This window comes from Hemiscyllium ocellatum, chromosome 6 (assembly GCF_020745735.1).
Source record: "Hemiscyllium ocellatum isolate sHemOce1 chromosome 6, sHemOce1.pat.X.cur, whole genome shotgun sequence".
Taxonomy (NCBI): Eukaryota; Metazoa; Chordata; class Chondrichthyes; order Orectolobiformes; family Hemiscylliidae; genus Hemiscyllium; species Hemiscyllium ocellatum.
The window spans coordinates 123526749-123553302 of record NC_083406.1 but is presented as its reverse complement, the minus strand read 5'-3'; the positions used below and the strand labels follow the sequence as shown (position 1 = coordinate 123553302).

The following is a 26554-nucleotide window of genomic DNA, read 5'->3' as shown; positions in this document are numbered from 1 at the left end:
CTTTCAATGATGGGGCAGTGTAGAAAGAGCTTTACTTTATATCTGAACCCATGCTGTAACTATGGCAACGATAGAAAACAATAAAGCAGTTAGTGTTTCGTTACAATCAGCACACTTCATGTTGTGATGGAATTTCATGTCTAATTATAATTAAGTTGTATCTTTGAGATTGTTAGGACCACACTGTAATTATTGCTCTAACTGAGGCAGAATATTTCTCTCACTCTTTCGTTGACTTTGTTCCAGGTGGAGGCATGTTTTATTGCTCCTTTCCAAAGAAGCTCCTGCCTTTCACTGTCCGCCCGGAGCAGACACAGCAGCACTCTCCGACCGCGGTGGAGATTCTTCGCTCACCGCCCCTTCACCCCTGGCCAGTGGCAGGCCAGCTGCCCTCCACATTCAGTGTGCCCAGCCAGCTGCCGGAGTTGCAGCTGAAGACAGTGGGAATTAGACGCCACCAGAGGCTGGTGCCAATGGAGCAGTCGGTTACCAACGGCAAAGGGAAGCTTCTGATGGACATGGCCCTGTTTGCAGGGCGCTCGTTCCGGGTGGGCTGGGCACCCAACTGCACCCTCTGTCACAGTGGCCAACTACTGAGCCATGTAACCGAATCCGAGACTGACCCATGCAGTGTGGAGTATAACTTCTTTCCAAAGCCAGCAAAGATCAAACAGTGAGTACTGTACATTACTGAGATTGGGGTGCGATTCTCAATGTGTGAAGTGTCAATATTCGTTTGCACTGTGGTAGCCAGCAGTATAATCAGCAGTGACCTCTGAACCGAAAACCCTCCTACAGCTCTGCATTTGTTCACTTCTGTCTTTTTTGCTTGTCTGCCCAATAAATATTTTTGTTTTGCCAAATGCACCTGTGCTTTCAGTTTCCTAGATTTTGGACACTGGAATATTCTCCCTTTAATGTTATCCTTGTCGTCGTCAACATCCTCTTCTACCCACCCCCTTTAACATCCACCTCCCCCTCCTTTAACATCCTCCACCCCCCCTCTAACATCCTCCTCCCCCGCACCCCCTCCTCTAACTTTCTCTCCCCCCCCCCCCCCCCCCCAACATCCTTCCCCCCGCCAACCCCGTCCTTTAACATCCTCTCGCTCCACCTCCCCCCCCCCCCCCCCCGCCCCCACCCCATCCTTTAACATCCTCCTTTTCAAGCCGAACACCTTGAGCTGATAGCTGGCTATTGCTGTGTTTGGGATGTTATAGAAATACCAGATTTTGTGCTGTCTGGTCAGATTTATCGAAGGTCTACAACAGAGGAGGAAGCAGAGGAGGAAAGGCAAAACTTGGTGTGGCCTGTTGCATAGAAGGCAGGATCCGGTAAAAGTCCAGATGACCCTTTCCAACACTTGCTAAGTCAAGAGTTGTCAGGGTCTGTTGTATAGAAGGCGGCCAGTCACACTGGTCAAAAACAAGCACCTAACTCTTCTAATCCCATTTTCCAACACTTGCTCATAGCCTTGTTCAGAGTTAAAAATCACCCAACACCAGGTTAAAAGTCCAACAGGTTTATTTGGAAGCAGTAGGTTTCAGAGCGCTGCTCCTTCATCATCTGGGTGTGGTAGTTCCTGCCACAGCTGCAACCACCTGATGGAGTGTCACTCCGAAAGCTACTGCTTCCAAATAAACCTGTTGGACTGTAACCTGGTGTTGGGTGATTTTTAACTGTGTACACCCCAGTCTAACACCGGCATCTCCTCATCATCACCTTGTATGACAGCATCAAAAGTGACCATCTAAATACTGCTTTACCCCCCTCCCTATCTGGTATCAGCTGAGTGAATCTTCTGTGGACTGTCCCAATGCCTTATCTTTCCTGCTGTAAGGAACCTAAACAGTATCTCAACTGGGAGAAGGTAAAGACTGCAGATGCTGGAAATCAGAGTCAAAAAGTGTGCTGGAAAAGCACAGCAGGTCAGGCAGCATCTGAGGAGCAGGAGAATCGACATTTCAAACACAAGTTTTATATCAGCTTCAACTGTGGTCTGGCAAGTGCCCTGCCTAGTTTAACCAAGGTTCAGTCTGTCTTTGCTCATGCTTGGGGAACTACTCCACGTTACCCAGTCGGTCCAAATAATGAGGCTCCCCATCCCCTGTGTCACTGCGGCCATTGGCTGCCTCTGAACCCTGTCCAGGTCAGTTTTGTTTATGATCACTTATGTTGAGCAAGAACTGTGCGCGGTGATATTGGGTACTTTAACACAGCCTCAAAAGTTGGGAAGCACATAATACCTCTCCACGTGGGCCACCAATTGGTCATTTGAGAAGGTAGTGTATAGGCTGTCTTATAGCACCTGTCGCTGGAGTAGGAGACACTGCCCCTTCACCATTGTGAGAGTCTGGCCCTGCCAGCTGTTAGCTCTGGCTTGTTTAATCTTACTGTCACTAGCAGAAGCAGCAGGTTACAGGGCTTCATCACAAACTCTTGCACAGCATCCGGGCCAACATGCCCACACCACACAGAGGGAGCACAGGCAAGAGGCTTGATGAAGAGCCTGCCTTCCCTTCCTGAACGACTTCTCGTGCACTCTGGCTTTGTTTCTCTCCCCTCCATGCTCTCTTCTCTGTTCTCTGTAAATTATCAAACCCATTCCCCCCCCTGTTACTGCCAAGAACATCTTTGTTCTTCCACAGTGATTTTTTTTCCAAAAAACATGAACGGGCTACAAGGAAGCAGAGTTCAAATCCCATTATCTTAAATTATGGAATTTCATTGAATCTGGTCATTAGCAGTTGACATCATCAATGTTTGAGGTTGAAAACTCTGGGAAATTGACTCCCCAGTCAGGGGAGTTGAAGTTGCAGTTCTACCCAGTTTGACCAGCAGGTGACTTCAGTCCCACAGCATGACCGACCCTTGATGTCTTCAGAGAGATTACAAGTCACTGTATAGCAATATCACCCAAATCCTAAGAACAGAATGAGTTGAGTTGAGGGGGAAACCTTTTCATGATCTCTTAGCACTTCCTCCTATGTGTTTGCAGTTGGCTGCACATACAAACTGAAATGCCATAAGGCAATTAATTGCATCTTTGATTGAGTGGTTACTGTACTGTCTTGTAAATGGCAGAGCCGTGCCTGATGAATCACTTAACATTCACATTCCAGATTGCGTACAATTTGCAGCATGGGAGCAGATCTCTACTCTCAACTGGCACTCCCCCTCCCCTCCTTTGATTATGTCGATTAGATAATCAGCTTGTTGTAAAGTAACTTGTACCAGCTCGGAAGCTGCTGTCAGAATGTGGCTTGAGCCCTGTGTTCCCCAACACTGCGGTGTTGCAGTAAATGCCTTGTAGAATTATAGTGAGGAAACCTTCCAGCCAAGATGTGAATTGTGACGGTGTTTTGATTTGACAGTGTTTCAGAGCTGCCTTTCAAGGTGCATGTGGAGAAGGTGATGTTGAAGGAAGAGCGAGCGAGACAGGATTTGTCGTTGTACACCGAGCAGCTGGAGATTGCTCTGCGCTACAGCCATGTGGGCACGGAGGGCAGCTGCCCGTTTGTTGAACCCGAGCAGGGGGTAGATGCTCTGCACGAGTACGCAGCTTGGATCCAGGAGACTGAAGACAAGAGTGAATACACAGAAGGTAAATGAAGGGTGCAACCACCATGGAATCTCACCCCCATTTTTCATCTTAGGTCTTTAGCTGTAAATTTATTCAGGGCCGCTCCCCCGCCTTATCGCTCTCCCACAACTGAGGGCTGTGCATTTCTCTGATTCCGATCTGATGCATATCCCAGTTTTAGTTGTTCATTAGACGTCTCCACTATAGAGGATGTAACCAACATCCCTGAAATAGCTGAAAATCAGGAAATGGAAGGCGAGGAGGTACTTGGGGCTGAGGCTGAGCTTTATCCTTGGTTAGGCTCCCTGTGGATGTTTTGATAGAAGAGCTTCCCTCTGGGTAGTGATGTTTAATTCTGTTGGTGGATGGTCTGCAAGCCCCTGTTGAATGTGTTAAATGAAATGAGCTACTGTGTTGCAGGTATAGTGAGAGGCTGGTCGTTAGCATGGACACTGTGTGAGGCTCTCTGGGGTAACCTGACGGAGCTGGAAGCTGCCTTTTCTGAGCCGAGTCCATACATCCAGCAGCTGGAGCGCAGGAAAGCGTTCTCCCGTTGGCTCTCTCGGACTGCAGAGGAGAGGATCGAGGAGGAGGTGGCTGTGTCGCGTCACATGAGTCACGTGGATGGTGTCTTCAGCTATCTAACTGGGAAGAGAATCAGTGAGGCGTGCAAACTTGCACAGCAGTCAGGTAACAGCTCCTCCAGTATTGACCGGCTGGTTTCACTTGTTGGTGTGGGGACATTGACAGGCTCTGGGGTTTTGAGCCCTGGGTAGCTGATTTCCGGCTCCAAGGAGGAGCAGCAAGTCACAATTTGTCACAATGGGAGGAAAGGCAATTCCGCTCCCACAAGCCTGTTTCTGCAGTCTAACCCCACATATACCGCCCCGCCCCCAAACCCCCATTTTCCCCAGATCTCTTCAGAGGTTTGGTTACATTTACGGAGGTGATAGTCTGATATCAGTCATCGGGAAGGTGCGGGAATCTTTAACAATGATCGGATAAACGTGTATAGAAAATAATGGTGGGGTGGCAGGAGCAGGCTCCTTAAGTCTGTTCCACTGTTCAATAGGACGATGGCTGATCTGTGATCAAACTCTATTTACCCGTCTTTAGCTCATGTCCATTAATAACTTTTGAGAGAGATTTTTTGCTAAGCTGATTTGACATTAACAACTGATGCAGCATCCACGGCCGTTTGTGGAAGAGGGTTCCGAACCCCTCCCGCCCCCTCCTTTACTGCCGGGCCCTGATTCTCAGGCTGTGCCTCAGTCATGTTTGACAAGCTGCTGGAGTTCCTGTTTGAAGGTGTATTGGACCAAACAGAAGAGATAAGGGAAACCCAGTGGAAGTGGTGTATTGGAACTCCAGAAAGCTGTGGATAATATCCCACAAATGTGATTAGTAAATAAAACTTCACCTCATTGTACAGGGAGTAATATGCAGGCATGGATTGAGGATTGGTTATTGGTCAGAAAATAGTAAGAGTAATTAGCTTATTCTCAGATTGGCAGACTGTGCCTGGGCCTCAGTTATTGTCACCATCCATTTGGGAAAGCAGTGATATTTCAGCTCCGTTGCTCTTGGGATCAGCACAAGACTTAAAGATTGAATGAAATTACACCAGGTCCCTAATTCTGCTGTCTGGTGCAGTCTGGTTAACGGAAAATACTGACCATGTTTCTGAACTTCACACAAAAAGGCTGTTCTCATAACAGCACAGCACTACAGCTGCGAGAAATCTGAAACAGACATTACTTGAGAAACTCTGCATGTCTGGAAAGATCTGTGGAGAGAAAGCAAAAGGGGTCAAAGTTAACTCCAGTTTTCTCTCCACAGATGCTGCCAAACCAGAGTTTCTCAGCAACTCCCAGTTTTTGTTTAAGAAGGTATTATTTATTTATTATCAAGAAATCAATTTTAATCATTGGCAAATAAACATGTGAATTACAACTTAAAGAATTTGAAGTTTAACTCTGCCCCTTCTTAAACCCTTGCATACAAATGCAGGCAGATGAAAAAAATCAGATGTTATGGTTGGCAAAGGGAAAAAAAATTAAGGGAACATTGGAACACAATAATATCTTCTGTCAAATAAGGGCGTCAAAACTGAACAGTACTCGGTGTGGTCTCACCGAGGGCCAGTGTACCTTCTGTACTTATTCCTTTTGCACCAACATTGCATTTGCCTTCCTGGGCATCTTATAATATTTGCTGGCAATCAAGTGGTGAAAATGTTGACCATGGAGTGGTTGAGGTGAAAAACATGGAAACCTATTATAAAGGTCAATAACCACATGAAGGAGGGAGACTAGAAGGAGCTGGTGAACTGAAGCCTTGTTTTTGCATTGTAAAGTCTCGGCCTGTTTCAGTATATCCAGCATAGTTGTTAACCCCTTATCGAGTTTGAAAATGTCTTGTTACAATTGTGTAGAGTTATGGGAAGAGTGTCCTTGGGATGTTGTGAACAGTTCTGGTCTCCTTGCATCAGGAAGGACCCTTTTATCAATGAGGGACTACAGTAAACATTCACCAGACTGATCGCTGAGATGTTGGGTTGTCCTAAGAGGAGACCGGGCCTGTATACTGAGCTCCACAAGGGAGATACAGGAATGATGTAAAAGCATCCATGCAAGAGGTGGCTCTGAAATGAATTAGAAAACTGAACCAGAGCCTCACTCCAAAAGAGGCCTTGATACCTCATCTATGGTCAAGGAGGTCATAGAGTCATAGAGATGTACAGCACGGAAACGGACCCTTTGGTCCAACCTGTCCATGCCGACCAGATATCCCAACCCAATCTAGTCCCACCTGCCAGCACCCGGCCCATTTCCCTCCAAACCTTTCCCATTCATATACCCATCCAAATGCCTCTTAAATGTTGTAATTGTACCAGCCTCCACCACATCCTCTGGCAGCTCATTTCATACACATACCACCCTCTGCATGAAAAAGTTGCCCCTTAGGTATCTTTTTTTACATCTTTCCCCTCTCACCCTAAACGTATGCCCTCTAGTTCTGGACATTTCTACCCCAGGGAAAAGATTTATCATATCCATGTCCCTCATAATTTTGTAAACCTCAACCTCTGCTCCAGGGAAAACAGCCCCAGCCTGTTCGGTCTCTCCCTGTAGCTCAAACCCTCCAACCTTGGCAACATCCTTGTAAATCTTTTCTGAACCCTTTCAAGATTCACAACATCTTTCCGATAGGAAGGAGACTAGAATTGCACACAATATTCCAACAGTGGCCTAACCAATGTCCTATACAACTGCAACATGACCTCCCAACTCCTGTACTCAATACTCTGACCAATAAAGGAAAGCATACCAAACGCCGCCTTCACTATCCTATCTACCTGTGACTCCACTTTCAAGGAGCTATGAACCTGAACTCCAAGGTCTCTTTGTTCAGCAACACTCCCTAGGACCTTACCATTAAGTGTATAAGTCCTGCTAAGATTTGCTTTCCCAAAATGCAGCACCTCACATTTATCTGAATTAAACTCCATCTGCCACTTCTCAGCCCATTGGCCCATCTGGTCCAGATCCTGTTGTAATCTGAGGTAACCCTCTTCGCTGTCCACTACTGACCAATCTTAGAATTCTTTGAGGAGGTAATGAGCATGTTTGACCAACAGCCAGTGAACATGGTCTGTTTGGATTTCCAGAAGGCCTTTGACAAGGTGCTGCACAGGAGGCTGCTAAATAAGATCGGAGCCCATGGTGTTCGGGGTAAGGTCCAGGCGTGGATAGAGGATTGGCTGACTGGCAGAAAGCAGAGAATGGGGATAAAGGATCTTTTTCAGGATGGCAGCCAGTGACCAACGGAGTTCCACAGGGGTGTCTTTTGGGACCACAGCTATTCATGTTATACATTAATGACCTGAACAGAGGAACTGTGGGCATTTTTGCTAACTTTGAGATGACTTGGATAGGTACAGGGACAGATAGTGTTGAGGAAGCAGGAAGGCTGCAAAGGGGCTTGGACAGACTTTGAAAGTGGGCAAAGAAATGACATGGAATACAATGTGGGAACGTGTGAGATCAAACACTTTGGTAGGAAGGTTAGAGGCATAGACTATTTATCTTCTTAAAGGGGAAAGACTTCAGAAACCTGAAACACCAAAAGACTTCAGTGTCTTAGTTCAGGATTCTCTTAAGATTAACATGCCGGTTCAGGTGGCAGTTAGAAAGGCAAATGCAACGTTAGCATTCATTTCAAGAGGAGACTAAAGTACAAGAGCAGAGGCTGCCGAGGTTGTATCAGCCTCTAGTCAGACTGCATTGGAATACTGTGAGCGGTTTTGGGCCCCCTATTTAAGCAAAGATGTGTTGGAGGGGTTCAGAGGGGATTAAAAGAATGATTTTGAGGAAGAAGAGCTTGTCATAGGAGTGGTTGAAGACTTTGGATATGTACTCGATGGAGTTTAGAAGGATGAGGGGTGTCTCATTGAAACTCGGAGTGACTGAGAGACCTGGATAGAAATTCATTGGCCTACCTCCACAGCCTGCTGCAACATTGTGTCTTTAAGACCGAGATAGCAAAGGGATCAAGGGTTATGAGGAGAAGGCAAGACAGTGGGGTTGAGAAACCGATCAGCCATGATTGAATGGCAGAACAAACCCAATGGCCAATATAGCTCCAATATCTTGGAGTCTCCCACCTCACTACTTGCCCAACTCCCTGCTGACCTGTGTAGCAATGGATGGGAGCAGCAGAGCGCTGGGGTGGGGCGGGGGGGCGGGTCTGTAGAGTTGAAGGGATTGGGATGAAGGGAACTTTATTCATAATGTGATGAATCTTTGAAATTCTCTACAGCAGAATTATGGAATCTCATTGAGCAAACTCAACACTAATCAATTGGTTTCTGGATTTTAATGATATGAAGGCTTTTGGGTTAGTGTGGGGAAAGTATGGTTGAGGTAGAAGGTCAGCTATTGAATGGTGGAGCATGGTATTGAATGACCATCTCCAACAAGAGAGAATCCAACCGTCACCTCTTCGAGCTCAGTGGCACTGCCATCACTGAATCTCCCAAAATCAGCATCCTGAGAATTACCATTAATCAGAAACAACTATTTCAGGGCAGCAGATATATGGGAACACCACCCCCTGCAAGTTCTCCTCCAACCCATTCCCCATCCTGACTTGGAAATATATCACTGTTCCTTCAGTGTCGTTGGGTCAGAATCCTGGAATTCCCAAGAAGGCAGAAGGTGGTTCAAGAAGGCAGCTTACCAGCACCTTCTCCCAGGGCCCCTATGGGTGGACAATAAGTGTTGGCCTGGCCAGTGACCCTCCCATCCCGTGAGTGAAGAATGGTTTGTGGGTGCAGTGTGATGTTTAGTGGGAGCTGACTTGGAGTTTGTGTATTTCAGGGGATCACAGGCTAGCCCTGCTGCTGGCTCAGGCTGCTGGTAGCCAGCAGGTCAGAGAGCTGCTCAACCTGCAACTTGCTGACTGGAACCAGATGAAGGCGGATCCCTTCATCCAGGAGGAGAGGCTGAAGATCTTTGCTCTTCTGGCTGGGAAAGCAGTAAGTGTTCACTCGGTCAGGAAAACTAGACCCGGTGGGAGCTGTTCGGTCGGCTAGTGGCTCTCCGAAACGGTTCTGAAGGGAAGTGGCAGCACCTGGCTGGCAGCTCTTTGCAGATCAGTTCTTGTGGGGTGGGTAAGAATGGGAAATGCAAGATAAAGCAGGAAATGTGGGCCATGGAACTTCCACACCCAAAGGAACATCGGATTGTAGAATCGGAGCTGAAATGTGGTGAGTGTGTTTTGTGGGTCGGAGTCCGATAGGTGTACAGTGGGTCAGGAGCAATTTCGGAGTGGAATGGGAAGGATACAGATGGCACCCTGGGTGGGGGGAGTATCAGGATAAAATAGGAGGGCTAATGGGCGGGGTGGCTCGAAGAGCACTGCAGGGGCTTGGTGGGAGAGGTGGAATGGTGAAGGAGGATTGGGTGGGGTTTGCCAATGCAGAGCAAACCCTTGGATATGGGTAAGTTAAAGTGGAGCTTGAGTGCCATGCCTTATTCCAGAGTAGCCTTCCTGCAGCCCGGGTACAGACAGGCCTCTGAGAACCCATGGGGGTGTTTCACCAGCGTGTGTGACCAGCATGATTATTATCACTCTGTTTTCTGTTTAGGTGTGGATATCTTCAGAGGGTTACATAAACGTCTGCTCGCAGTTGGATTGGAAACGCTGTCTGGCTGTCCACCTTTGGTATATGCTGCCTCCCAGATCCTCCATTGCTGAGGCTCTGAATGTGTACAGTGAAGCCTTTCAGGTATCAGTGTTATCGCTGTGTGATGAGTGCGAAAGCACAATTGGGTTCCGGTGCCAGTGCTTAATTTTCAAAAAAACGAGCAGTGAATAGAGGACATTAAGGAGACAGTGGAGCCATAGAGGACCATAGGGTAGAAAAAGGCCCTTCAGCCCATCCAGTCTGCACCAGGCTAGTCTAACCCCATTTTTCAGCACTTGGCCCACAGCTTTGTCTGCCTTGGCATCACAATGTGCGTCTAAATACTTCAATGTGAGTAGGGTTTCTGCCTGTTCCAATGTGCAGGCAGAGGGTCTCAGATTCTAGTCACTGTCTAAGTGAAAAATGATTCCGTCACGTTTCCCACCCCTTCCCTCCATAAATCCCCACCCCCTGGTCATTGATCCCTCACTCTGAGAAACTTACCCTCCTGTCTGCCCCCTCTATGCCCCTCTATTTTGTACATTTCAGTCAAGTTCTCTGTCGGTCTCCTCTGCTGTAAGGAATCCAGCCTCTGTCTATTCAGTCTCTCTCCATCACTGAAACTCTCCGGCCCAGGCAACATCCTGGGAAATCTCCTCTGCAGCTTCTCCAGTACACACATGTCCCTCCCTTAATGTGGATTCCAAAATGCGCACAATGCTCTCATTGTGGCCTAGCCAATTGTTTTAATGTATTTCCAACATAATTCAATGATTCAAAGCAATTTAAGAATGAATCCAGGATTGTGAATTTCTGTTTTGAGAATAACTTACGGTCAGGACTGTCCTGGAGAGGTGATTTTGAGCGGATAGAGAGGGGGGAGTGAGCCGGGGGGTGGGTCTTATGCCATTGACTGTGGCTTTATGGTCAGATTTTAATTGCACATTCTAATGAATTCCGATTTTCACTGTCTACCATGGCAGGATTCCAACTCATGTCCCAGAGAGCACCACGTAGTCATATAGCACAGAGGGAGGGCCTGCAGCAATCTCTCCGCACTTTCCAGTCCATAGCCTTGAATGCCAAAACGTTCCGATTTCTCATCCAAGTACTTTTTAAAGGTTGCTATTTCCTGCCTCTACTACTCCCCCAGGCGCGGCGTTCCAGGCTCCCACCAGCCCCCAGGCGCGGCGTTCCAGGCTCCCACCAGCCCCCAGGCGCGGCGTTCCAGGCTCCCACCAGCCCCCAGGCGCGGCGTTCCAGGCTCCCACCAGCCCCCAGGCGCGGCGTTCCAGGCTCCCACCAGCCCCCAGGCGCGGCGTTCCAGGCTCCCACCAGCCCCCAGGCGCGGCGTTCCAGGCTCCCACCAGCCCCCAGGCGCGGCGTTCCAGGCTCCCACCAGCCCCCAGGCGCGGCGTTCCAGGCTCCCACCAGCCCCCAGGCGCGGCGTTCCAGGCTCCCACCAGCCCCCAGGCGCGGCGTTCCAGGCTCCCACCAGCCCCCAGGCGCGGCGTTCCAGGCTCCCACCAGCCCCCAGGCGCGGCGTTCCAGGCTCCCACCAGCCCCCAGGCGCGGCGTTCCAGGCTCCCACCAGCCCCCAGGCGCGGCGTTCCAGGCTCCCACCAGCCCCCAGGCGCGGCGTTCCAGGCTCCCACCAGCCCCCAGGCGCGGCGTTCCAGGCTCCCACCAGCCCCCAGGCGCGGCGTTCCAGGCTCCCACCAGCCCCCAGGCGCGGCGTTCCAGGCTCCCACCAGCCCCCAGGCGCGGCGTTCCAGGCTCCCACCAGCCCCCAGGCGCGGCGTTCCAGGCTCCCACCAGCCCCCAGGCGGAAATTATTTTCCTTGAATCCCCTTTAAACCTTTCACTTTAAAACTGGGCTGCTTTATTATTAACCCTTCAACAAAGGGTAACAGCTGATTTCTATCCACCCTCTCTGTGCTCCTCATAGTTTTATACACCTCTATCAGGTCACGCCCCTCAGTGCTGTGAGGGAAGGGTAGTTAATCTTAACGATTTTGAAAACGTTGATTGTGGATATGTTGATCCAGTTCTTAACTGAAAGACAACATTCCCTAGTGAGCAGTGCCACTGTCTAATGGGATGATGCAGTCTGGCCTCCAGCAGGATTTAAACCTCCTCTCAAGCTGCAGTCTTGTGGGCATTTAACAGGGCACAAAAACGGCCGAGGGGACGAAGATCTGCCAGATTACTGACCAATTTCCCTCCCTGAGACCTTCAGGGAAGGGGAGAAGTGCAATGAATGCTTTTAGTGGACTAAAGCAGTCTCTGTGTTGACAGGGCAGTGAGGCCGTCCAGAGGTATGCACGGTATCCCCTGCCTCCCTACCTGGAAGATACAAACATTGACCTGATAGAAGCTCCTGAGAACGAAGAGGAGGAAGCCCCCCACCAGGACATCTGTTACCATTTACTGAAGTTGTACAGTGACAGGTATGTGGCCCTCCAGAGTCGAGAGTATTTGATCGTAAACAGAGCTCCTTCAGCAAGTGAAGTCTTATTTTTCTCTGGCCACAGCCTTGGCTTTGTCACCAGCCCAGTATTGGGTATATTATTCATTTGGTGACAATTTGATTAGGATCCTCCCTCCATGCACGGAGCGTCACTACTCCGTTTTGCTGTTGTCAGCCCCTGAGCTGCTGCCCTCCTGCCGATTCTGACTGATCTGCCCAGGCCCTACACTGTGTGTACTGACTCTGATTCCCAGGTCACCTTTTTACTAGCCTGTATCCTTGTTTCCTCCTCCCAGACACTACGAGCTGCACCCACTGCTCAATCCCAGGACTGTGACAGCTGACTACTTGGATTACAGATTGAGCTGGCACCTATGGATGGTGCTGCAGGCAATGAACTACACTCACCTCTCGGAGAAACATCAGACCATGGTCCACACCAGCTTCGCTGCTCAGCTCGAGGCAGTCGGCCTCTGGGAATGGGCTATCTTTGTACTCCTGCACATTCCCGATGCTCAGTAAGTTCACCCTTTGGCTTTGGCATCCAGCCCTAATTCCTTGAGTCATTCTGTGTGCAGAAGCTTAGCCACTTATTAAAGAACTGTGTTCACATTTGGAAATGTGGCTATGGTTTGGTTCTGACATTAATCTACAGCAGCCACTCGGAATAACTGTACTTCGATGGAAGCTGTGTAGTTATGAGGAGAGACTTGAGGTGATTCCAGCAGGAAGATGGGTGGGGGGTAGAGCAAACTTCGACAAGTTATGGAAGGCCTTGTTTGAGGAAAGCAGGAAATACTTTCAGCAGGGAGTTAGTGATGATGGATTGTTGTAGAAAATGCAAGCTGCTGGAGTATGGGGCTTTTCATCAAGTGTTTGAAAAAGAACCATTTTAGGAAAAGATTGAGGGGTGGCATGGTGGCTCAGTGGTTAGCGCCGCTGCCTCCCAGTGCCAGGGTCCCAGGTTCGATTCCAGCCTCAGGAGACTTTGTGTGGAGTTTGAACATTCTCCCCCATATCTGTGGGTTTGCTCCGGGTGCCCCGGTTTCCTCCCACAGTCCAAACCTATACAGGTTAGGTGAATTGGCCTTGGGAAATTGCCCAGAGTGATAGGTGCATCAGATGGGGAATGGGTCTGGGTGGGTTACACTGTAGGGAATCTAATCTTCATTAGATAGCTAAAATAAAGACAATGCAATATGGAATAGAATGGGCCAGTAGGAATAGTTTTGGGGTTGATGAGGGGGCTATGGGGGAGAGTATAACTAGTTTGTTTTTAATTTATTCACAAGATAATGGCTTTGCTGGCTAGGCTACATTTATTACCCATAAGAATCCACCACATTGCTGTGGGACTGGATCCATCTGTAGGCCAGACCAGCTTAGGTTGCAGTTTCCTTCTCTAAAGGGCATTAGTGACCCAGATGGGTTTGTCCTGACAACTGACAGTGGATTCATGGTCATCTTTAGACTCCTAATTCCTGATTTTTTTTTATTGAATTCACATTTCACCATCTGCCATTGCAAGATTTTAACTCGCATCCCCAGATTGTCACCTGCGTCTCTGGATTAACAGTCCAGCAATAATACCACTCAACATCACCTCCACAAGGATGAAAACAGAGCCAACGGGAGCAAGGGGACCATGGGAGTGATACAGAGCCATCAGGGGAGAGAGGAGCACCGTGGGGTTGATACAGGGCTATGGGAGAGAGGGGGACTGTGGGATTGGAACGGGGCTATGGGAAGAGGAGGAGACCGTGGGGTTGATACAGAGCCATGGTGGGGGTGAGGGGGACCATGCAGTTGATACAGGGCTTTGGGGAGAGAGAGGGACCATGGGGTTAGAACATAGAACATAGAACATAGAAGGATACAGCGCAGTACAGGCCCTTCGGCCCTCGATGTTGCGCCGACCGAATCCTACCTAACCTATACTAGCCCAATAACTTCCAAATGCCTATCCAATGCCCGCTTAAATGACCATAAAGAAGGAGAGTTCACCACTGATACGGGCAGGGCATTCCATGAACTCACAACCCGCTGTGTGAAGAATCTACCCCTAACATCTGTCCTATACCTACCACCCCTTAATTTAAAGCTATGTCCCCTAGTAACACCTGACTCCATTAGGGTTGATACAGGGCAATTGGGCGAGAGGGGGACCGTGGGATTGATACGGGGCTATGGGGGGAGAGAGGGACTGTGGGGTTGTTTCAGACCCATGGGGGAGAGAGGGGGACCGTGGGATTGATACAGAGCCATGTGGAGGGATAGGGGGACCGTGGGGTTGCTATGGGGCTATGGGGGGAGCGGGGGACCCTGGGGTTGATACAGGGCCATGGGGAGAGAGGGGGGCTGTGGGATTGATACGGGGCTATGGGGAGAGAGGGGGACCGTGGGGTTGATACGGGGCTATTGCGGGCAGAGGGGGACCGTGGGATTAGTATTTGCAAAGAATGTCTCGCAGAGTTAACATGCTGAAATAAGCTCTAAGTTCTTTGCTGCAAACATTTGTGCTGCTGTGGAGTTGCAGTCCTGTAATAACCTGGTGAAAGTGCTGAGTGCACAGCTCCATTTTAGGGTGTTGACTACCCTTTTGTTTTCCCCCTTGTACTCAGCTGTCTGTTTTATGAAGTGGGATAACGAGCCCAGTTTAGAAGCTCACTGAGAAGATCGCTAACATCAGTGTGTGGGATAGGAACGTCAGTGTTTAAATATTGCATGTCACACCCTATCGTTGAATGTATATGCCAGAATGGGTTGGGGAATATGGCAGGTTTTGCCTGATGGAGTATTTTGAATGAACTGTTTTCTTCTGTCAGGCAGCGAGGGAATGCAGTGCAGGAGCAGCTAAACCGCCATTGCTCTTTGGATGAGACAGAAGAGCAGAAGGTGAAAGAGTTGTTTCTGCAGGAGAAGCTGGGGATCCCCCCGGAGTGGATCCACAGTGCCAAAAGCCTGAGGGCTCACCGAGACGGTGACATCCACAAGGAGGCGCTGCACCTGATCGAAGCTGGCCAATGGAACAAGTGTCACCAGCTGGTGGTCCGGTACCTCGCTTCAGGTAAACGGCGCCCGGTGCCCAGGTCTCAAAGCCCCCTGAGGAAACCATTCCAAGGGGCTTCACAGGAGGTATTATCAACATTTTAGGGACCCGTGACCAACATTTGGTCAAATAACTGGGTTTGCAGAGCTGGTGGGGAGAGCAGCAGAGAGGTTTCAGGAGGATCTTTCCAAAGCTTGGGGCCTCAGGCAGCTGAAGTGTATCTTGTAGACAGTGCACTCGGTCACTGCTGCAGTATGGCCGCCTGTAATCCAGCAGATTGTTACTTTCATTCATTCACAGGATGGAGGTATTGTTGGCTGGGCCTGTTTCTTGCCCAGCCCAAGCTGCCCTTGTGAAGGTGCTAGTGAGCTACATCCCTGAACTGCTCCAGCCCTTGTGATGTCTCCGTACTCACCGTGCTCGTGGTGAGGATGCTGAGAGACATAATGAACATTTCCAACTGAGGGCAATGAGTGGCTCGGAGGGGAGCTTGCCGATCTGTACCTGTGCCATGTGAGACTGGCACCTTCCCTTCCTTCACTGAGAGGGATGCAATCTGTGTGTGACCACAGACCCATGTCACTTGGCTAAAGCTGTGGCCAAGGAGCGTGGGGTGGTCACTTCCTGAGAAGGAGCGAGACAAAGAAATCTAACTTTGTCTACAGATCTGACAGTACATCTTTTTTCTGTATGTTTTGATGCATTAGTACGAATCCATACTGTATTGAATTTTTAAACCCCTCCTCCCCAGATGCCATTATTAATGAAAACTACAGCTACCTGAAATATTTCCTGGAGAGGCTGGCCATACCAGAGTGCAGCTTACAGATCCAGGACTGGGAGACTGCCGGAGCTGTCTTCTACGACTACATCTGCATCATGGAAACGGTGCGAGGAATTGGCGAGGTATTGCCCAGCTGTGAAATGGGATGGTGCGCTGTGGTGGGATACCTTCCGTGTGAACAGTGTAGTGCATATAAAAGGCAGGGAGAATGAAGGAGCAGAGAGTGCTCCTTAGAGAGACAGTGACTGCAGAGTTCCAAGTTGCAGAAGGATTTGAGTGTTCTGCTGCAGGAGTCTCAAAAGCTCAGTGTGCAGGTACACCCTGTCACCACTAATTCAATGCCATCCCATATTAGGAGAGGAATTGAATATTAAAGATGTTATGCATCAGTTATACAGGGTGTTCTTGTGGGAGCATCTTGAATATTGTGTATATCTTTGGTGATCTTATTTAAGAAAGTAAGTACAATGGAGTTGGTTTACTGGAGGAATATGGGCCAAACGCTGATAAATGGGGACTAGTTTAATTTGGGAATGTGGTCAGTGTGGATTAATTGGACTGACAGGTCTGTTTCCATGCTGAGACTTTTCTGACTTGGTCTGAAGTCAGTTAGTGAGGCCTGCAGATGCCAGGGATCAGAGTTGAGAGGGTGGTGCTGGAATAGCACAGCAGGTCAGGCAGCATCCAAGGAGCAGGAGAATCGATGTTTTGGACATAAGCCCTTCATCAGGAATGGCGATGAAGTCAGACAACACCAGGTTATAGTCCAAAATCTCAAGCTTTTGAAGCACTGCCCCTTCATGGTTCACCTGATCAAGGAGCAGCACTTCAAAAGCTTGTGATTTCAAATAAACCTATTGGACTCTAACTTGGCGTCACCTGATTTCTGACCTTGTTCATCCCAGTCCAACACCGGCATCTCCACATCTTATGACTTGGCTACTGTCTAGTGAGGCACAAAGTATCTGCACCTCAAATTGCAGGAGGGCAGGATGAGGCCTGCTTTTGATGTTACTTGTTGCTGAATAGTCTGTGTTTTTAATCTGAGAAATATCATCCAGTCTAACAGTGCAATGCTGGAGTGGCCTGTGAGTGACTTATAAAAACAGAGCGCTATAAAAACTGGAGTTCACTCCAGCAGCGTTTTCAAAGATCACATTGTCTCAAGAACAGCAGTCTTCCTCGCCTTGGCCGTAACTCTAGCCTTATGATCGCTACCACATCACAGAATGGTTATGACAGAGGGTTTTTAACCTGTGAAGTATCTGCTGGCTTTCCAAATGAGCAATTTGCCTTGTTACACTCCTGCCTTCTCTCATTCATCATTTTCAGACAAACGTCTCCTAATTCAATTCCTCACCTGACCCTGAGTGTCTCACCCGCACGCTCTCTGGCAGTGCATTCCACACCTTAACCGCCCATGCCGTCTCCTCTCCTTCTCAGTCCTTGACCCATGAGAGCTCTCTTCCTACCACCTCTGTCTAGTCCCCTTCTGATATAAAAGCAAGATGGTCTTACTGCGTACATAGAGGGGCTGAAAGTTTGTCAGAGAAGGGCACAGGAGAGTGGGGGAGACAGATCACTGCTTCACTGAAACAGAGTCACTCTGATTGTGGGTCAGTGTTGTCTGGTTTCCTTCCCCACTGTACAGCCACACCTGATCAGATTTTCATTGATGCTCCACTGCGTTTCCTGATTTGATCGCACCCTTTGGTGTCTGGGAGGAATGTGTTGCTGCTGTTTCTAACCCACAGCACAAAAGCTCTGTCAGACAGCGAAATGCTTGTGTTTTGCAGGTGGAGAATCCAACTTACGAGCTGGAGAAAATTCACAACGAGGTGATGTCCCTGTGCAGCCGGATAGAACTGATCGAATGTGTCTCAGCCAAAGATCGACTGGCTCAGTCTGGTATAACATCAACAGCTTTATCATTTCCATTCTTGTTGGTCAGAAACACCTGCAATAACTTGTTGCTTTTCACAATCTTGGGCTCTCCCAAACTTATAACCAGCTAAACTCTTTTGGATTGTAATCACTGTTTTAATGCACAGTCAGCTGCTGCAAATAGTGAATATTTTTGTACAATAATGAATTATTGGTTTGAGTTATAAAGAGAGGCTGGATAGGCTGGGATGTCTTTCACTAAAGGGTAAGAGGTTGAGAGGTGACCGTAGAGGTTTATAAAATCACGAGAGGTATAGATGAGGCAAATAAAGGGGTGTTTTTCTGCGGGTGGGGGAGTTCAAGACAACGGGCATCTTAGGGTGAGGCAGAGAAAATGTGAATAAACTGCCCCCCCTCTCCATTTCTTACATGTGTGGGGAATGAGCTTCCTCAGGAAGTGAGGGGTGTGGGTACAATTACAATGTTCAAAAGGCATTTGGGCAGATACATGAATAGGAAAGGCCAGGAGCAGGCAGGTTGGACTCAGTTAGTTTGGGATTATGGTCAGTGTGGACTGGTTGGACCGAAGGGTCTGTTTCTGTTCTGTTTGGCTCTATGGTTAGGGATTCACATTGGCTCAAGGTGCCATGGGGATTTGTCCTGCTCTTCCTCAATAGTGCCTTCAGATCTTTTACATTGATGTGCAGGGACATGGTCTACTGTCAGTGAGACGCTGGGTGAAATGGGTCTAATATCTGTTGTGTCACAGAATGAGAGGTGAACTCAGTGCCTCTGAAGGAGCCTGATTGATTAGACACTGGTGTGGTATCTAGAGCATTGGCAGGGTCTTGGAATCCAGACTGCGGTGAAGAGAATGATTCCATTCACAGGCCTGTGAACCCTTTTGCCTTCCTGAACGCAGAGGGCTGTGGCTGCTCAATCATTGAATAGATTTGATGCTGGGACAGTCAGTGATAAGCCACAAATGCATTGAATGGTGGAGTGGACTCAAAGGGCATGTAGTCGTGCCTCATTTGAAAGCAGCATCTGCAGCAAGGTGGCACTGCTTCAGTGGTGCACTGAGGTGTCAGTTAAACTCCTCAGTGTCTAACAAGGGAGAATGTTATCCACCCTGTTGCAGCTTACTCCCAGAAGTTCAATAATGACCCCTTGTACTCTTGACTCCCATAATATGGAATGGTCAAGTTCAGTTAAATGATGGGAATTTAAATAGATAAACAGAGAGAGAAGCAAGAGCAGGCTATTCAACTGGTCATGGCTGGTTATCAAATTCACAACCCCCCACCTTCAGGAACACCCTTCCTGTGTTTACCCTGCTGAGTCCTATTACAATTTGATAGGTTTCTGTGAGATTCCTCCACCTTCCCCTTGCCCCCATCCCTCTAAACTCCAGGGAATAAAATCCTAACCAACACTCTCTCCTCATACATCAATCCTGCCATCCCAGGAATCAATTTGGTAAACCTGCTCTGCACATGTTAGCAAGAACATCCCATCCTCCAATCAGGAGACCAACATTGCGCACAGTATTCCAGGTGTAGCCTCGCCAAGGCCCTTGTGAGCCATCCCTGCTCCTGTACCCTGACCCTCTCCCTGTGAGCACCAACATACAGCTTACTGCCTGGTGCTGGAGAGTGGTGTTGGCAGTGTGATTTGACCTTCTCATTATTTAATTGTGCGAGTGTTCCAAGTATCTAGAATTGGGTGTTGGGCAGGTGAAGGCTGTGCAAACCTCAGAGAGAAACTTGAGGACAATGATTTTCACTTTACTTGTTTTATTTCCCGCCAAGTTGACGCTCTGTCTGATGGTTGACAGGTTGGGAGGTTGTGGGTTGGGCCTTGATTGACTGAATGTTTTATTGTTCGGGAAGGTGTAAAAGGCGGGGGCGGTATAATATGCAGTATAATCCCTTCCCTGGTTGGAATGTTCATGCACGCACACACACACACAACCTATGTCCTCTAATAACTGACCCCTCCACCCTGGGAAAAAGCCTCGTACTTCCCACTCTATCCATTCACAATCGTACCACTTCTATCAGGCTGCCCCTCGACCTCCTGTGTTCCAGTGAAAGCAAACCCAGTTTGGGCCAACCTACCTTTCCTACTACCCTATCTCCCTTTAGTGTGGGCCCAGGTCCCTCTGCGTATCAATATTCCTAAGGGTTCTGCCATTCACTGTATAATTTCCACCTGTACTTGACCTTCCAAAATGTATCACCTCAGACTTGTTCAGGTTAAACTCCAGCTGCCATTTTTCTGTCCTTGCCTCCAACTGATCTATATCCTGCTGTATCCTTTGACAATCCTTCTCACTATCCGCAACTCCGATCTTTGTATCATCTGCAAACTTACTAATTAGACCAGCTATGTTTTCCTCCAAATCATTATTTAGATCTCGAGCAGCACTGAGCCCTGTGGAACACCATTAGTCTCGACCATCCATTCTGAAAAGCATCCTTCCACCACTATCCTCTGTCTCCTATCAACACTCTCCAGTTCCTGCCTAATATTGTTTTAGTTTACCCTTCTCCAATTTAACCACCACCCGAGCACTGCTGTTCTCCCTATCCACGAGTATCTTAAAACTCTCAGTATTGTGGTCACTACTGCTGAAATACTCCTCCACTGAAACTTCACTCACCTGGCCTGGCTCACTTCCCAAAACCAGATCCAGTGTAATCCCTTCCCTGGTTGGACTGTTTACGTACTGTGTCAAGAAACCCTCCTGAATGGCCCTTAGAAATACTGCCCCATCCAAGCCCCGAGCTCATAGTGAGTTTTAGTCGGGACAGAGGAAGTTAAAATCACCCACCACAACAACCCTGCTGTTTTACATCTTGCCAAAATCTCTCTACATCTTCTCTCCTCTATCTCCTGCTGGTTGTCAGGGGGCCCGGAGTGTAACCCCAACGTTGCGATTTCACCTTTCCTATTCCTGGGTCCGACCCAGATTTGCCTTGCTGCTGGAATCCTCCCTCAGTACAGCTGTGAGATACTCCTTTACCAGTAACTCAATTCCCCCACCCCTTTACCTCCCTTTCTCACACACCTGAAATATCTCCATCCTATGGGACATCCAGCTGCCAGTCCTGTCCCTTTTTCAGCCAAGTCTCTGTAATCACAACAATGTCATAGTTCCAAGTACTATCCAAAGCTCTAAGCTCATCTGCCTTGTCTTTTAAAGTTCTCCAATTGAAACATGTGCATTTCTGATTCCTCCTCGAAAGCATTTAATGTTTTGGCTTCAATTGCTTTCTGTGGCAGAGAATTCCCCAGGGTCCCCACTCTCCAGCTGAAGACCTTTCCCCTCCTCTCAGTCTGAAATAACCTACCCTGCACCCCTCAGTGCCTCCTTACCTGTTTGAATTTTATAACTTTCTATAAGGTCCCCCTTCAATCTTCTCAACTCTCCGGAGTGTATAGTTCTAACTGATCCAGTCTGTCCTCAGTAAGTCAGTCCTGCCATCCCAGAATCTGTCTGGTAAATTGTCATTGCACTCCCTCCATAGCCACAACACCCATCCTCCGATAAGGAGACCAAAACCCCACACAGTCTTCCAGGTGTGCTCTCCCCAAGGCCCTGTACAATTGCAGCAAGACACCCCTGCTCCTGTACTTGAATTGTCTGACTATGATCGACAGCATAGCTTTTTGCGTCATTCACAGTCTGCTGTACCTGCACACTTACCCTCAGCAACTAATGGACAAAGCCGCACATATCATTACACCTCCCCTTTCCACAATCTGTTGCCATTCAAATAATCAGCCTTCCTATTTTTGTTCCCAAACTTCACATTTATCCACATTATACTTCATCTGCCATGCATTTACCCACTCACTGAACTAATGCAAACCACGCTGCAACATCTCTGCATCTTCCTCACAGCTCACCCTCCCACCAGTTTCAGGTTCAGATCACTGAGTGAAGAGATTTCTCCTGAATTGGATTTATTTCTGATTCGTTTATATTGTGTGTCATTCATTCTGTTCTGTCACCATCTCTCAAATGGAGACATCTCTTCTATTGTCTACTCTCAAAGCTTTGTATTAGCTTAAGGATTTCTGTCTGCCCCACTCCCTCGGCTTTCTCTGGGGTAAGCATTCCAGCCTGTTACATCTTTTCTGAATATCAAATTTCAAATGAAAATGAGAATTGCCTGGCCCTGGTCAGGCTGAGGGAGGAGATGGTTTTGAATGGGGTGAAGCTGCTTTTAAAAGTTGTTTCTGACCAATTTTTCTCTTTTTTTTTTTCCCCCTCCCCAATCTCTGCCAGACATGGCTAAACAGATAGCCAACATGCTGCGCACTGTGCTTGGGCTCCAGCACAGTGCAGAGTCACCTGGGGACAGAGCCCCGAGTCTCCAACACATTCCCCTCCGCCTGCTCGCTCCTTACATCCGCAAGCTGCCTATGCCTGAAGACTATGCCCTGGAGGAATTGCGCAGCCTGACTCAGAGCTACCTGCGGGAGCTGGTTGTCGGCCCTTAACTTCCGACCCTGTAGACAGGGTGAGGGAACCGTTCAATGCGTTTGGCGCCAGTGCACCTGTCCCTTTGAGCTCAAGTTCCTCCGACAAATGCTGCCATGAGACTCGGATTCTTCACTAGCCACTGTTATACAGAGGAATCGTTTCAAGACCTTGGCGAAAACCTGGAGAGGCTCTTTCCCAAACACGGATTGTGTCCCATATAACAAAGTTACAGGGGGCCACGTGACTCGCATGTTGGTGGGATGTTTCTTTCTATTTTAATACTTTTCTGTTAAGTAATTAAGTGGACATGCAATGTTGATAAAAGATCAGCAATGACTCCCTTTCTCTCTCTCTCTCTCTCCTGCCCTACCCCACCCCAAATAACAGAGAAACACTTGTCAATATTGGGCACTGATTTTGCTTAAAGCCATCTCGTTAAATATGCAGCCGTTTTGAGGGATCGAACACAATAAACCTTGTTCTTTGTAAGTTGCATTTTGCCCTGCTGCACAATCTAAAAGTTAGAAGTATATTGGGCATACGTTGGAGGGTGGTCCCTCCGTGGTATGTAGCATCTCGGCCCTAGGTGAGTCTGTGGGCTGTCCAGCAGTGTAGTAACTGGTCCCCAATGAGCTGGGAAACTGGTGCTTTTGAGATTCTGTTTAGTGGCAAAGCATCAGAGAAACAGCTTGGATTTGCTTGTTTTGAGTTACAACTTTTAACACACTTTCCCTCTTCCCCCACATTGTTTTCCCCATCCCTCAGGAAGGCCTGATTGCTGGGTGGTATCCCTGATATTCTGGTTGCTGCAACCAGTCTCTCTGCAGTGGGATATGAAGGTCTGTGGGCTTTAAACATTCTGTTGGTATCTCTCTGGGCTCTGCTTTTCTGATCATCGTCCCACCTCGCCCACCATCCAGACAGAGAGAAATTAATCATCTCGTTAGTGTCGAAGTGAGTCTGTAAGGGGTGAGTGTTTATGTCCCTCTGCGCTCTCCCTTGCAGGGGGAGAATGCAGGTAGGAGCTCAGCTTTATCCCAGCTCCAGTCTGAGCTGTAGCTGTTCAACCCCCCTGCCCCCATTGGTCCTTCATAAAACCTCAGGTGGTAGGACCGTTCATACAGAGTTGGAGGGCTTGGCCCAGCTAAAGCACACACCGTTTTCTGAGGAAGGTCTTTGAGTTTGAATGATCTGGTTGTTGAGTGTGTTAAATACATCCAACTTGAATAATGTTTGCATAATCACCTGTAATATCAGTGTAACAGGTCAGAAAGCGAGGCTCTCTCCCCAACCCACAGCTGTCCATAACCACAGTGAGACTGTCAAAGTATAACCATGGCCTCTGTTTACAAATGCTACTAATTAAATCTCTTTTAAACAAATGGAATTGTAGGTAACTTAAAAAGTCACCGAGGAGAGTCCAGTGTTTTCCCTGTACCCCTTTATCTCTCTCCTGCTACATTCTAATGACGTTGTAGCCCGGGGGTCACTATCATAAAGCACAGGGTGACAGTGGAGTGGGCCCCTAGTGCCCCCTGGGCAGGGATGGGGAGTTGGGAAACACCTGATGCTGCCCAGTGAGTTCAGTTTGGTCCCCACTGTGCCCTCCCCTTCGCTGGGCAAGTTCAGCTCACGTGGGCCTGGGATGGAGTAGTGCCGTGGGGGTAGTAGCCTGTTCGTTACATCCTATAACCATCGACGTTGCCCAAACATTGCAATATTAAATGAATAAAGTGTATTAAATACAAATCTAAAATTTAGAAGTATATTGGGCATATGTTGGAGGGTGGTCCCTCTGTGGTACATTACATCTCAACCCTAGGTGAGTCTGTGGGCTGTCCAGCAGTTCAGTAACTCTAGCCCTCTAGTGGTAACTGGTCCCCAATGGGCTGGGAAACTGGTGCTTTTGAGATTCTGTTTAGTGGCAAAGCATCAGAGAAACAGCTTGGATTTGCTTGTTTTGAGTTACAACTTTTAACACACTTTCCCTCTTCCCCCACATTGTTTTCCCCATCCCTTGGAAAAGCCTGGATTGGTTTCAGCTGTGCTTTGTGGTATTCCTGATACCCTGGTTGCTGCAACAATTGTTGGAACTTTCCCCTCAAACATGTGTCGAGCGAGCCCTGAGGAACTTCGGAGGGTTTCCAGCGGGAATGAATTTCTCTGCTTTTCTTCCTGTTCCGAAGTCCCCAGACCTGGTTGTAAACACCAGCGCAACCAGCCCCACCCACAGCACCAGTGACACTGACTTCCAGGGACGTGTGTTTTTGTGTTTCTGAGGAAGATGTCACCTGAAGACAGAATGACTCTATAACTGAATCTGAGAGACAGCATGGGTTCAGGAACAGCAGCACTGCATTAACTGGCAAAGCCATGGGATAAATAGGCAAAATCGTGGAAGTTTACTACTTGACTTTATTTGAGAAGATTATCATTGGGGGGGGGGGTTAGCAATGTTATTATCCTGATATCCTTCCCCACCCCGCGCTGTGAACTCTGAGGTTTCTCCTTGTTGAGACTTGGCCGGTGTGACACTGGAGGGGGGGTGGTTGCTGATAACCCTAATGGTTTTTCCACTCCCCCTGTTACTGTCCAACTCCCCAAGACCAACTTGGTTTGAGGAAGAGGGAAAGGGAGTGAGAGTAAGAGATCAGGTCTCCAGTAATCTCTCGAGTAACTGTTGGGATACCTGCTGGTGATAGTTTACACCACAGATATAACTATACTTGAGGCAAGGACTGCTTCAGCCTGGTGATACAAACGGCAGTGTGTAAGCAATCGAATGTTGTTTCCTTTGATCTCAGGTGAGGTCTGTGTGTGTGTGTGTGTGTGTGTGTGTGTGTGTGTGTGTGTGTGTGTGAATGTATATCCTTCAGCTGGCAGAGTGCAAGAAATCAAAATGTCCCCAGGTAGTTTCTCTCCATCCTTCCTGCTCTAAAAGAGGGTCATCGCTCTTTCTGCATCTGTTTTCGGTTTTGGTCTGTTGGTGGGAGTGTATGTGTGTCATGTGATATAATTTGCATTGAAATTTTTTTAATATTAAAACAAATTGAAAATAAAGTAAATTCTCATAGATTGGATATTCTTTTTAAACATTTTCTGTAGGAGTGGGGGAATTGCAGTATTTTTTAATAAATGTGCAAATTTGAGTGAAGGTTGGAATTGTGTCCCTGTCTCTCTGTATGGAGTATGGCCAGCATTGCTGGTGTGCTCAGCATTCATCTGTCAAAAACTGCAAAATATGATTGGGATTTGGATATCACTGAGCAGGTCAGCGTTTATTACCGAGGTGGGGCAGTGAGGTGTTACCCACATTGCTGTGGGTTTGGAGTCCCGGGTAGGGCCGGTCAATCAGGTACACCCTTCATTAACGGGCATTAGCAAACCAGGTGGGCTTTTGTCTACAGTTGCTACATTGATGCTCTTAAACCCTTTTTATTGTCCCATTCAGCATCTACCATGGTGGGGTTAGAACCCATTCTCTTCATTCATTCATGGGATGTGGGTGTCACTGGTTCAGCAGCATTTACTGTCCATCCCTAATTGCCCAGAGGGCAGTTAAGAATTGACCACGTTGCTGGAGTCACATGTAGGCTTCTCTAAAGGGCATCAGTGACCCAGGGGATTTTTTCACCAATCAGCAATGGATTCATGTTTATCATTACATTCTTCATTTCAGATATTTATTGAATTCAAATTCCACCATCTGCTGTAGCAGGATTCGAACCTCGGTCCTCAGAGTGTTATTTGTGTCTTTGGGTTAACAGTCCAATGATAATGCCACCAAGAGTCTGGATTAGTGCGGTGCTGGAAAAGCACTGTAAGTCAGGCAGCATCTGAGGAGCAGGGAGATTGATGTTTCAGGCAAAAGCCCTTCATCAGGAATTGAACTACTCAGGAATAATGCCACTAAGCCCATCGTGCCTCCACAAGGGGAAATGTTCATCCGAACATTAGGCTGTGGTACTGGGCTAGACTCATGGCATGACCATGGTACCAAGGCTTCTCCCTTCTGCTGTCAAATTATTCATTTGCCCACAGTTTTTTGCCTTTGATTAACAATCTACAAAATCTCTCTCTAGCTCACACAGTGATTGGT

The 26554-nt window shown here is 48.1% G+C and overlaps 1 protein-coding gene across 2 annotated transcripts in view; it reads left to right on the top strand.

Annotated features, from left to right (window-relative positions):
* The window catches only part of nup98 (nucleoporin 98 and 96 precursor), an 81267-nt gene extending 58323 nt beyond the window's left edge, over window positions 1–22944 (top strand). For both annotated transcript variants that reach the window (XM_060826380.1, XM_060826378.1), the window contains 11 exons: window positions 247–673; window positions 3375–3604; window positions 4004–4273; window positions 8965–9122; window positions 9735–9875; window positions 12072–12223; window positions 12540–12761; window positions 15069–15310; window positions 16044–16198; window positions 17873–17984; window positions 22258–22944. In XM_060826380.1, coding sequence (XP_060682363.1) covers window positions 247–673; window positions 3375–3604; window positions 4004–4273; window positions 8965–9122; window positions 9735–9875; window positions 12072–12223; window positions 12540–12761; window positions 15069–15310; window positions 16044–16198; window positions 17873–17984; window positions 22258–22472 — 2324 coding nt within the window. In that variant the 3' untranslated portion in view covers window positions 22473–22944. The remainder of the gene's footprint in view (window positions 1–246; window positions 674–3374; window positions 3605–4003; window positions 4274–8964; window positions 9123–9734; window positions 9876–12071; window positions 12224–12539; window positions 12762–15068; window positions 15311–16043; window positions 16199–17872; window positions 17985–22257) is intronic.
* The last annotated feature ends 3610 nt before the right edge of the window (window positions 22945–26554 follow it).